The 14,333-nt window shown below is 36.5% G+C and overlaps 1 protein-coding gene across 1 annotated transcript; it reads right to left on the reverse strand.

Moving 5' to 3' along the window:
• Positions 1-1,501: 1,501 nt before the first annotated feature.
• Positions 1,502-12,779, reverse strand: LOC125663748 (dolichyl-diphosphooligosaccharide--protein glycosyltransferase 48 kDa subunit-like). The gene is made up of 11 exons (XM_056153084.1): positions 12,580-12,779; positions 8,745-8,855; positions 7,181-7,267; positions 6,984-7,087; positions 6,779-6,873; positions 6,534-6,627; positions 6,087-6,232; positions 3,833-3,980; positions 2,674-2,794; positions 2,347-2,453; positions 1,502-1,820 (listed from the first exon to the last, which is right to left on the reverse strand). Exons 1-11 carry the CDS (start codon positions 12,701-12,703, stop codon positions 1,665-1,667), a joined length of 1,293 nt encoding a protein of 430 aa, XP_056009059.1. The 5' UTR covers positions 12,704-12,779; the 3' UTR covers positions 1,502-1,664.
• Between the last annotated feature and the right edge of the window lie 1,554 nt (positions 12,780-14,333).

A 14,333-nucleotide genomic window follows, 5' to 3' on the forward strand; every position in this document is an offset into this window, starting at 1 on the left:
CTACTAAATGTGTTGCAGTGACACACCAAAGTTCAGAACATGGCATTTTTAGGGCATTCCACCTTTTTGTGGAAAGTCCTATTGATATTGTTCTGTTTATTATTATTTCCGCCAAAATATGTTTCTACGCCTCAAGACTTATCGAAAATCAATGTAGACCATCCTATTTGACATCTCAAAACATGCTCAGATTTGACCCTGCGTAACTGAACTTTGACCTTTAACGAACTTAGAGGACTTCACGCGAAAAACCCTTGTTATCGATTCTTCTCGAAAACCGTGAATGATAGGAGCATCCAACCTTTTCTAGAACACAGAGGTGACTTGGTCGAATTGACATGGGCATTCAATGAAAGGATTCGAAGGCCCTTTCAGGAAGTTAGTACCCCTCATGTTTTACGATTTCTGCGTAAGAAATTGACTTCTAAAATATTAGTCGTAGAGACACCGAACCCACTGGAACGGGTTGGGTGACCTTGACCTTGAAAAAGTAGGTCAAGGTCATCCCTAAAGACCAAAAAAAAAAAAAAAAAGGCACTTTTTATACCCTCTTTCCCCACTTCAGATAGCAGTGAAATACCATATGGGTCAGCATGGAATTCTGGATTGGTCTCCGTATCATGAATTACAACTCTTAATTTTGACCCCTCTGCGAACTGTGGCGACGCGCGTAGAAAACCTTGTTATCGCTACTCCTCCAGAACCGAAAGTCGTAGAGACATGAAACCTTCCCTGAGGAGTTCCCAGTGAAACTCCCTTGCAGTGAGAAGTGAACCGGAACTCCTTATGCAGAGTTATTGCCCCTGAAAGTCTCCGATATCGTTATTGAAGCCTCCAACTTTGACACGAAAAGACCTAGAGACACGGGAGCACTTGCAAGAAGACCGATGACCTTCAAAATGAGGTCAAGGTCACAAACCTCCCGGTGGGAGTCCGTGGTTGTCCACAATACAACACAACAGGACTTGCGGTCTCTCGGCACGTCCTCCTAAAACCACACTATATCCATGCACATTGACGCATGTCATACGTTCAAACACACATAAAAACAGCATTGAAACCTTTGAAATTCCTTTATTTATTGTCTTTGGATGTTACGGCCTTTAAACAATGGCTTTCGTGGCCCTAAACCGTTTATAATTTACTTGGACTTCTTCGTTATTAAGCAAGTAGGTCTGGTGTAGTGGTAGAGAGTCTGTCGCCATGATGCAAGTTAAGCAACATTGATCGCGATGAGTAGTTGGATGGGTGACCGTCGAACTGTTTTTTTTTTTTTTAGGCGTTCTCCGGTTAGGCATAAAAGTGAAGAAGTATTTAAGTTGAAAATTGTCAGGAAAAAGCAAAAAGTAATGAAAAGGTGGAAAGTCCTCTAATTGTTCGCGAACAATTAGGATTCCTAGTTCATAACTGTTTTTTTCCCAGTCATAGACAACCCACTGAACAATGTACAGTAAAAATATTGCCCTGTTAGTATAATAGTATAAACAACATAATACAGCCCTCGTAATGAATCTTTTATTCCAAACCTCTACAATACAGGACAGCATCTTCAGTCACATCTTGCACTCAATTTTGATGGTAAAAAAAATGGGTAGTGAAAAAAATCAACAAATTTCTCAGTTTATAAGATAAATTTTTGGTTTGAAGTAAAAAAAGAGTCTATGTTATTCTTTCTTTTCCTTGGGTTCTTCCTTGAAGTGGAGAAATACAAGGCTGAATACACAGACCCCCACCATCATAGAGAAGGCACTGGTGTAATAAGGATAGGCGGAGTAGATAAATCGCTCGTACTGAGTGTGTTGTAGTGGCCTCACCGATACCTGAAAATACAAGACATACATAAAAAAATATCTTCAACAGAGAAAAATATTAGAAACTACGCACATAAAGACATAAAGACATTGAGACACATACACACATCCAAAATTGGGACAAAAACGACCAATATTTTAGTTATAGTTCTGACACTGATGCATTATTCAATATGTGTATTGTATAATGTATAACAATAAAAATGTTTCCTGTAAAAATAAAGAATGCACATATGAACATGAATATGCTGAACAGTGAACATAGTAGCCTACTAGAGTCCTAAACATTGGTCTTACTTGTGTGGTCCTGTACAGGTGTGTGTTATCTTATCTGTGTGGTCCTGTACAGGTGTGTGTTATCTTACCTGAGTGGTGCTGTACAGGTGTGTGTAGTCTTACCTGTGTGGTACTGTACAGGTGAGTGTAGTCTTACCTGTGTGGTCCTGTACAGGTGTGTGTAGTCTTACCTGTGTGGTCCTGTACAGGTGTGTGTTGTCTTACCTGTGTGGTGCTGTACAGATGTGTGTAGTCTTACCTGTGTGGTACTGTACAGGTGAGTGTAACCCACTCTGTTGTAATCCACTTGGAACTTGTACACACCATACACATCAGGCAGCTTGAAAGTGATATGGAACTTGCCATCTGAAAGCCAAACATTTAAAATACTGTAAACATCCTGTCTGTCCATGTACTGTGCTTAGAAGTGGAGGGGCCATAGCCTCTACTGCAACATTAATCTACATCAGTCACAGCAATTAGAGCATACTGCTAACAAAAGAAATCACTTTCATCAGATTCTCACACACCTTTGTAATTCGTACTCGTATTCTGAACAAATAATATCTACAATAGCGACACCTACTTGAGTTCTTGAGAGTTGTTCTGACAAATGGGTCAATGCGGACAAACTCTAACTGGACATCTTGACCAGTGTATGGCTTCCACTGACCATCCTTCAGTTCCTCAATTCCAATTGAGTATTCCTTTAAAATAAATGTCAAATGATTTAGAAACTTAGAAACTAGCAATCCTTAGGATTCTCAGAAGTTCATTTGAATTGCTAATTTGTGTTTGTGTAACACATGTCCCAGATCATGGTTAAGTTCAATTCTAGTAAATCTGACATAAAATATATAACATAAACTTTTATCAGTAGACTTTGACCACAATCTTTCAGTTCAACAAATACTATCTATCTTGGGCAATTCAGAAGTTCTGAGTAATGGGGAAAGTTAAAATTCAAGACAAAAAAAGAGACACACAGACCAAAAATAAACTTTCTCAACTTGGGCAATAATCCAATTTTGATATAATTTCCTCATAATTCATTTTCATATTAATATTTTGTATTTGATCATTGCTATGAAAATGAAAGTAGAGTCAGTGCTCTGCTATTCAAAAAGTAATTTGAGGAATAAATAGTACTTGATGTCCACATATCTGATAAATAAAATTAATCAAGATAAATATGATGTTACCGTTCAATCACAATTTTGTGACATGTTTTAAAATTATTGTCTATGTTAACTTCTAAAAATTCACTTTATCATTGATTCGGTAATAAATCTCAATTAATTTGCAATACATAAGGCGAAGCCTCACTTGCCTTAAAAATCCAATTTACACAATGCACATTTATTACACAAGCCATTTAAAATTACTGGAAAAGTTTGATTTGAAGAAATATCTGACTGACTACTAAGTATAAATAAACAGCACTTGCAGGTGTCAAGAGCAAAATCCAAAGGAAAATCCATAATAAGATTTAAATTAGATTTTATTTCAATAAATCAAGGGTTGTAAGAGATAGGGAGTTTGAGCAACCAAGAGTAATTTTGTTGAGTTTATAATAAGGAAAATAATATAAACCTATATTTGACTTGACGAGATAGAAAATTGAGTCATTGAACCACCTGTATTTCCTTGAATCTATATGCCTCTTTCTCTACATATACATGGATTTTGGTTTTTCTCTGTCCAATCTCCCCAATTTCTTAGCCTCTCTTGTTAGTTGTACTTACCACCATGTCAAAAACAGTGTAGGCCTGAGGTGGCTCTTTCTCCCCTTGCTTGTTGTGTTTCACAACACCAACACGCAGTACACCTTTCTCCTTAAACACCCACTGTGCCAGGCTGACAGACAGATCCTCATTGCCTGATGTTGGGAATCTGAAACATAACCAGGCAAACCAGGAATTAAACACTGCCAAAAAGATTTATATTCCACTGTCCATCACCTCCACCCACTCCCCCCAACTTTTACACACTAAAACTGAGTGTTCTAGTCCTTGACCCATGCCACTTTCATTTATGAAAATATGAAATTAACATTGCACAGAGAGCTACAAGGCAAAGCTTCATCATGTTATCAAAATTATGCAAGAAAGAAGATATTACATGGCTGTTACATCTTGTTGACTCACAAGCACAGAAAGCTGCAGAAGATCAACATTGAAAATCAATCTAATTAAAATCAGATCCTAGGATACGCTCACAATCGCTATAATAGCATCTGACATAACCCCATAGGAGGTCATGTCCGCATGACCTTTCGCTTGGAATATTCATGAGAACTATCAGCCAGTCAAATTGCACCATACAGACAATGATGGCTATTTAGGCGGTTCTTGGCAATTCGTAAATAAATTGCTGTAATCTCTCTCCACACTGTAAAATTGTATATTCTGCAATAACGAATTTTAAACTTTCGCAATAATGCCTAATATATTTCGTTCATACAAACAACAAAGCGTACGATATGAAATACACCTAAATTAAATTAATTGTAAATTCCGATTTATGTAAGAATAGGAATGGGTACGATTTGAATAGTTTTCAAGATGGTTTACTTATATAACGTGAGGAATATAACGCCAGTCGACGTAAACGGTGCACTGTGACGTCGAATCTAGCTGTGATGTGTTTTCTTTCAAACCAATCGCAGCCGTTTTCCTTGAATTGTAAACACGGACGGTTTCAAAGCCGACGTGCTGATTGGCTGATATAAAGTTCATCTGAACACGACCCCTAATCGGGTTATGTCAGATCTTCTTACGCAAAGTATACGGCGCGGATCTAAGAAGTCTGATTTTAATTAGATTGCATTTAAAAGGATACCCTATCAAAGAGCACATGTAAATATGTGATTATGTTTTTGCATCTATCGTACTAGCAACATGAAAAGGTTGCACAATTTTTTTTTGAACACCCTTATTTCCATTTTGTTTGCATACCCATGCCATATCGGGGGTGTGCAATTACAATCACCCGACGCCCGGGGCTACCAATTGTAGAGGTCGGGCAAGCAAAAATCAATGCTGCATTAGCCTGCCTAAAGCGAAAGTAAAAGCATTATTTGTTGTACAACTGTTAATATTATGTCAATCAACTTTACAAACGAATTAACTTTATTGCAAAGTCAAAATCTTCAATCCCTTTTAACCTGTCTGCTTTGTGCATTGATGGCAACAGTCAGTTCAGTGACGAAAGGGAGAAGTGTCAGTGTTCCCAGGAGTGCGTGTTTTGCTATCGCTGTTTGCTCTGTCCTCAGTCGTGATTCTTGATAGGATTTTTGAGATCGATCAGACTCAGTGTTCGTTATCTTTCCCTCTTTCTATTTACTAAACAGTTATGAAGAAAACGTTAGCGCGACCGAGTGGACAATGCCACATGACAGTTGTACTTCGATACAGAGAAAAGTCTCATGCGTTGCAAGTACTGTAAAAAGAATCAAGATATTGCGAAATCCAAAGGTCCAGGAATATTTTGAACAACTTTCTTGAACTTGAAGGTTGTTCACATTCCCATGTAGAAAGTATGAAGTGCCATATTATCATAATTAAACTGGATCATTCATCACTTGACTAGAAGCTATGAAATAAATTGATTAATAATAAAAGATATGAAACTGACCATTGTTTGCATATTTATATTTCAATTTGCATGTATCAAATCCAGTTTTAGGCTTTTTGGTATATACTGGATCTAGTTCATGGGCTAGTAAGAGATGATCTTGGGCTAGTAACTGTTACTGCCACTAGATCCTGGGATAGTAGTTAATTTTTGTAATTGCACATCCCTGCATATGATGTCAAAAATAATCATAAAATGCTTAAATAAATGTCATATCTACATCACAATTACAATATGAGTAGTAAAGAAAATCAAACTTATAAAGAGCATGCTATGATAATCTGACCCACATATACACCCATTCAAACATGCATTTACTGTAAAGCCATGTTTTTTCTGCAACAAGATGAGAATCCTACTCACTTTTTGTTGGTCATTCCATTCTGGACAGCGGCGGTGAAAAACTCGTCACTGAAGAAGTCCAGGGAACCAAGGAAGACAACCCGGGCATTGTTTCTGGCCTGGAGGGCAGCCACCAGCAGAGTATTTTTGCCAACAGCATGTGGATACTGTAATCAGAATTTTCCTATCATATTTTCCTTCCTGTTTCCAGGTATTTTTTTTCTTAACAGCAAGAGGACATTCCATAAAGAAAATAACAAATACCTTCAGTGTCAAGCATAATAAATTACAAGTTAAAACATGAGTCATTACCCAACTAGTTAAAAATATTATGAAAAATAAAAATAGTTACTGAGTCAGTTTGAATTATATTGACTTTCACCAGGAAACTTCTAAGTAAATTACTACAAAGGTGAGAAGTCAACAACTTTTCAGAACAACAAAAATTTGATCTTTCTAGTAACTCACGTCATCGACAGGTTTGTCCGGAGTGAAGGAGTAAGCAGTGGATGAGGCATGGAGCACACTCAATACAAGGGGGTTTTCTGGATCAGCAACCATTCTGTAGTAACAATGAGGATCATCAGAATTCAATGCATGTTTGTAAAAAGTACTAAATACAGAAGTAAACTTATTGGCAAGTAAAATTAAATTGGGCCAGTAACAATAAACACACAACCTACTATATTTTTAGAATATCATGTAGGACCTACCCCACCCCACGGTACAATAGAGGGTTTATATTCTTGGATCCAACAATCAAGGGAGCATCAAGAAGATTTTTAGAATCAGCAATCACCATTGTGTGCTGAAAAAGAAATTAATATGAAATCAAAATCTTTTTATACGGTGAAACTTATCCTAAATCAAGTTTAATAGTAAAATATCAAGTACTCTGCATCTCTATCCTTCTTTTACCTTTCCTTGGTCTTTGACGTCAAAGTTCAGGTGATCAATTACTGCTGTCTTCTCATAGTCAAACTCCACCCCACACTCAGTGGCCAGTTCACGAATTGGGTCACCTGTCACAGAAGACTAGTTTCAATCCTAAAATCTTTTTAAACATTTATGCAGTATTAAACCTTACAGAAACCTAAATAGATCATAGTCTGTACCTATGTCTGAGCTGGCTGCAACCAAGACATTTCCTCCTCCATCAATGAAATTGGTGATGGCTGCAACATCAATAGATCCACCAAACTCTGTAAAGAGACATTAAATAGAAATACACAACCTATATACACATCCATCCATTCTCATCCACAACCTACATACACATCCATCCATTCTCACCCACAACCTACATACACATCCACCCATTCTCATCCACAACCTACATACACATCCATCCATTCTCACCCACAACCTACATACACATCCATTCATTCTCATCCACAACCTACATACACATCCATCTATTCTCACCCACAACCTACATACACATCCATCCATTCTCACCCACAACCTACATACACATCCATCCATTCTCACCCACAACCTACATACACATCCATCCATTCTCATCCACAACCTACATACACATCCATCCATTCTCATCCACAACCTACATACACATCCATCCATTCTCATCCACAACCTACATACACATCCATCCATTCTCATCCACAACCTACATACACATCCATCCATTCTCATCCACAACCTACATACACATCCATCCATTCTCATCCACAACCTACATACACATCCATCCATTCTCACCCACAACCTACATACACATCCATCCATTCTCATCCACAACCTACATACACATCCATCCATTCTCACCCACAACCTACATACACATCCATCCATTCTCATCCACAACCTACATACACGTCCATCCATTCTCACCCACAACCTACATACACATCCATTCATTCTCACCCACAACCTACATACACATCCATTCTCATCCACAACCTACATACACATCCATCCATTCTCATCCACAACCTACATACACATCCATCCATTCTCACCCACAACCTACATACACATCCATCCATTCTCATCCACAACCTACATACACATCCATCCATTCTCATCCACATCCATCCATTCTCATCCACAACCTACATACACATCCATCCATTCTCACCCACAATCTACATACACATCCATTCATTCTCATCCACAACCTACATATACATCCATCTATTCTCACCCACAACCTACATACACATCCATCCACAACCTACATACACATCCATCCATTCTCACCCACAACCTACAAACACATCCATTCTCATCCACAACCTACATACACATCCATCCATTCTCATCCACAACCTACATACACATCCATCCATTCTCACCCACAACCTACATACACATCCATCCATTCTCACCCACAACCTACATACACATCCATCCATTCTCATCCACAACCTACATACACATCCATCCATTCTCATCCACAACCTACATACACATCCATCCATTCTCATCCACAACCTACATACACATCCATCCATTCTCATCCACAACCTACATACACATCCATCCATTCTCATCCACAACCTACATACATATCCATCCATTCTCATCCACATTGTTGTATTTGCTTGCATATTGTTTTACATCACATTAAAAAAAATAGTTCACTGGATAACCGTGTAAGTACTACATGTACCATAAAAATAAACATTTGCGACATTAAAACATAAGTTTAGTTACCTTCAACAGATGGGGAAAAGAGAATCAGGTTGTCATACAAGAACTCTCCATACTTCACTAGGGCCAGGCTGGAATCATCTGCTGTCTTGAAGGTCAGCTCAAATCCTTTGTCTACAATTATGTATGTAAAATTTATTAACATTATCTTCTGGTAACCAGGGATCAAAATTAGCAAGAAATACTCGCAAAATGCGAGTAAATTGCAAATGAAAATAGAGGATACTCTAAAATCTTAGCCAGTGGTGATTTACAGATTTTGACCGTATTACATCTGGGTTTTTTTTTATATGGATGTGTATAATTTGCTTTTCTAAAACTTGCTCCCATATAATACAAATGCTTACATGATCGACCAATACTTAACAACTGTTTTTATATCAAAACATGAATGTTTGCCAAGAGAAGTCGATGAAGGCTATGCCTCTTGACTTCTCTAACGAGAATAGCTAATTCCGAGCCCTGAAAATTAAAACTAAACTGTCTGCAGAAGGTGAGCTTATTATCCAATTATATTAAATAAACCAGTTATAGATGGATGAAAATTCGTTAAAATTGCAATCAAACCGTGTACCCACTTGTAATTTAAATAATAAAAATGACAACAGTGAACCTGGTCTACAAAACAGGATTTTGACTCAATCTGACCAAACTGGTTTAACACTCTATATACTATATAATTAATTAAAATTAAATCATTTGATCCGCTCATGTATACGTGAGCGGATCAAATTCTATTTAGATTGTACTATATACAGATAACATATAAAGCCTACCAGTGTCAAAACCCGGCCCTGTGGTCACAGGCACTTGTTTCTGTAAATGACTTATGACCTCTGTATACTAATAACAACACAAGGTACCTAGCTTCAAATGACACAGAATGGCACCCCCCGAGATTGTCGGCCTTTTGAGCCTCCAGGGAATATGCGATGCTAATATATTTACTACCGTTGTATTGTACAATCATTCAACTTAAAAACCATGTATGACATGACTGCATTCATTGCCTCTTATCGCCGAAAACTGCAACAAAAAATGGATTTTCCGTTTTATACCATGAAGTGCTATGTACTAATACCGCACAGAATACGTGGGCGATTTTGACTGGCTAGTACGCTCTTCTAAAATTACGTTTGGAATTCTTTAGAGTTATTTATAGAAAGAGAGAGCATCGGAGATGAATTAAAAATAACAAGCAAAAGGATGATTTTAATGGTGACCATTAACCACAATTGATCTTATTTTATATAATTTAGTTACTAACATTAGGGGGGAAATGCTACAAAAAATAAAGGGGACTCCATCCCCCCATATTTTTTTCCAGACACCTGATAACTATAATCCCCCCCTTCTGATTTTTTTTTTTGGCGGTGACAATGCCTCCAAAATGTGTGGATTCTTTGTCTCTCTCAACCCAATTTCGATTGATGTAGTTGTTTCACGCTTTTCACAAGCTTTAGAGATTGGCCTTCTACTGGACTGGTATAATATAGAATATACTTATTATAAACAGTATAAGGTATTTAAGGTGGGTCCTTAGTCCTGGATTTTTGGGGTTTAGGTAGCATTTTTTTGTTTGGAATCAATAGATTAACATGCAGAGTAATGAGAAAAGGCAAATTAGTTAAGGATTTCCAGATTTATTTTCATTACAGACACTACTGAAGTAATGTACCCCTATGTAGATTTTTATGAAATTCATTGGAAACAGTTATCTGTTGTTATTTTAAAATAAAAACAACAACAAAAATTTTAATTTGCATTTATTTATCAGGAAACATGTCAATAACTAAAACACATGTCATTTTCAATATGTTCATCAAGTTTTAGTATAATAAGTGCAAAATTATTGAATTAGCCTTATTCTCCAAAATGTTAAAAAACAAACAAATATGGACACAATTTCCTTATAGCATGGTTTACATATCATTTTTTCTGTTTATATTAGTAGATGTACATCTGTTATAGTTATTTATGAAAAAAAATCCATACCTTTCCTTAATAATTTCAAATCTATAGCTTCCAGAGTATGTATACTCCCCCCGCCCCCCCAAAAAAACCCTAAATCTGGTACCATACAACTCAGCTATTTAAAACCACTCATGGATTAAAATTTTATGTAATTTCATGAAAAGACACAGATAATAATTCCTTATCACCTTGGTAAAATGTTTGTGAAAAATATAGGAAATCTATTGCATAGTGGACTTGATAAATAATTTAATGAAAACAGAGTTATTGTCCTTGGAGTCAATATTTTGAAACGCATCATTGACTATTCAAATATAACTAAGACTTTTGAAATATTTTATGGCTAACAGGATTTTTTACAATAACTATTGAAAAAGACTCCAACAAAATTTATGTTCCAGTCATTAAATTATTGACTTTGCACAATCTTATGACGTCACAGGAGTGTGGAACTACGTTAAGGCTTACAAAAAAGCAAGTTTACGATTACTTAAATCGAAATGAGGATGGAATAGACGGGGAATCCACACATTTCAGAGAAATAATCGCTGCCCCCAAAAATCAGAAAGGGGGGGGGGGGTGGTGTCCATACTTCAGATGCCTGTGAATTTTTCCATATCGGGACAGATCTGTAATATTAGGGATGCGGGAAGGGGGTTCGTTTAAATTTCCTGACAGACAATGATAAAAATATGATAGTCATGATGAAGACCTTCAGAACCTTAATTAGTGTGTGCATGGGGGGGTGGGGGGTTGGGGGTTATAGTGTTCGTCAATGCTGTCTCAATTTTTCCCCTCAGGCTGGGAGGGGTCATTCTTTGCTCCAGGGCTTCAATTCATAACTTTCAAGCTTACATGCATTAATATCTTCTCATTCACTACTACATAGTACTATCAAAAATAGTGGAGGGGCCATTCTCCCAATATATCTTCATTTGCAAGCATGAAAATAACAGTTAATGTTAAGGGTTGGCCAGTCGCCTCCGAAAAACATTGATATGTGCCTGCAGCGTCCTTGGTACTTATGGTGGGTTTCATAAAACTTCAATGTAACAACAGGTACTTGCCACATCAATACATATCACAAAGTCAATAACACATCACTAAAAAAACTTTCCTTGCTCTAGTTTGCATACTTCCAAATAGATCTAATCTTTTATCTGTATTTTCTCTGACTTTCCATAGATCTGCATGAAACATGCAATTGGCAGAAATATTTCTCATACTAGTTAACGAAGTTGTATTTACAGTAAGTCATAATTTCATTATTATCTTCATCAGAAATGATTCCGACACGAAAATATTTTTAAATCTCCACTCGGGAGGTCTTAGCTTCTATCTTCTGATGACATGTAAAATCCCGAAACGTACGAACAGCTTTGGTTTTTTTGAGTAACTAAAAATAGCGTACAACGTGTACGTCTTCAATTCAAAATTTTGATTTTGTTAACAAAGCAATATGTTCAGATTTTTTGGTAATAAACATCGTATCAATTTATTGTGATAATAAAACAATGAGACTTTATTTTTCAACACAACGAATATACAATTTTCATTCTGTGCGGTATCAGTACATAGCACTTCGTGGTATAAAACGGAAAATCCATGTTTTGTTGCAGTTTTCGGCGATAAGAGGCAATGAATGCAATCATGTCATACATGGTTTTTAAGTTGAATGATTGTACAATACAACGGTAGTAAATACATTTACATAGCATATTCCCTGGAAGCTCAAAAGGCCGACATTCTCAGGGGGTGCCATTCTGTGTCATTTGAAGCTAGTTACCTTGTGTTGTTATTAGTATACAGAGGTCATAAGTCATTTACAGAAACAAGTGCCTGTGGTCTACAACTAGCAACTCACCTCTCAGATTTCGGAAAAACACTGAGTGCGTTTCTCTAATTGACCAGTTATCAACCAACACGAGTGTTCTTTTGCCTGCAAAAGCGAGGCAAATACAACTTAAGAACAATACCACCCGCAACATTCTCGCCTTCTGATATTGATTGGAACGTGGCAAGACACCGGTCTACTTCCGTTCACTTGTAGGTGGCGCTGCACGGTTGCCAGTGGTTTCGTTCCCAGTCAAGTTCGGCCCTGAAAAGTGTTTTTGTTTTTTTATATGAATATTATCATTCATTGTTTCTTTTTCTTTTGGCATCAACTCACGTCTTGCAATTTGAATTCTTGTAAAAGAAGGATAATAACAATACGTCTCTGAATCCCAATATAGAATAGAATAGTATAACATGTATTACCAAATTACGTAGGGCCCAAATGGGCATAAACATGTAACATATATAGTTGTTGATACAGTAAAGACAATACACAGTGAAGAGTTAATTCTTGAAGTAATACACTCATTAGTGGTATTACAAGTTTTATATGTAAGCAAACGATACATGTGCGTTATCCCTAATCTATAATATGCTTGGTACATCAACAAGAGGCAGCAAGAGTCGGTGCTAACGGATATAAAACAGAAGTCGCATGTGTAAAATATATTAAACTGCAATGGATAGGCCTAGCAAGAATAGTATAACATTCTTAATTGTGTTAATTAGTCCACTTCTGCCCTATGCAGAGAATATAACAGCATCTATTGATATGGGTTTTTTTTTTACTTCGCGTTGTGTGTGTGGTTTTTTTTTTTAATGATGATACGTGTTATATAAAGTATTCAACCCTTTAGATTTTTCCAGGTAAGTTTGAGTCCGCCTAGAGTGAGGCTAGTAATAAAATAATAAATAAAGTTTTAAACCTTTAATAAAGTTCAACAATTGTATGATAAATACCCAACATAATAATCCCGGGGAATGAATGTGGCTTGAGAGAAAAATATGATTAAACAGGAAAAATAAAGAAACACTAATCAAAAATACAGGGTGCGGCAACTCCTGATATTTAACTTGTTGCAATGTTTGGCTCAGAAGAAGCCCCGATCACGGTTGTGCTCGGGTTTAAATACTATTCTTAACAAAAGAATGAAAGTAAAAGTTACCTGTAATGTGATTTGATAATAAATCTAGAAGTAACCAATGAGAAGTTTTGTAATAAAATACGTTTGAAAATAAAAGATAACTCTCTTCCTGTTTCATGAAATAAACAACTCGAATACGAAGATAGGAATTTACGTAGACAAGTAAGTAGAAAATAATGAAATGGAGATAATATAGACCGATACTAACACACACACACACACACACACACACACATATATATACATGTATATATATATATATATATATATAATTCAATAAAAAAAGCAGGAAAATATACAGTTCCAAAATATATTTAAATCACTAGCACTTTCTGGATTTTAACATCCATCCTCAGGTGAATACAAATTAATTTGTCTTGGAGTTCTATTGTCTACACAATGTTAAAATGGCAGATCTTGTCAACAGTTGATACTGCTGATGAAAAATAAGTCGTGTAACGTCTACACGAAGAACATTATTAAAATATGAGGAAGTAAGTAGTGTATAATTGATGTGAAATTTTAATTGACAGCTCCGAAATCTTCCATACTAGTCTGAATTTCGCTGCTGTCATAGGCGAGAAACGACTCCGTGACCTGGACCAGTAAATGTCCTAGTAAAAATAAACAAGTGAAA

Source organism: Ostrea edulis, chromosome 1, assembly GCF_947568905.1.
Source record: "Ostrea edulis chromosome 1, xbOstEdul1.1, whole genome shotgun sequence".
NCBI lineage: Eukaryota > Metazoa > Mollusca > Bivalvia > Ostreida > Ostreidae > Ostrea > Ostrea edulis.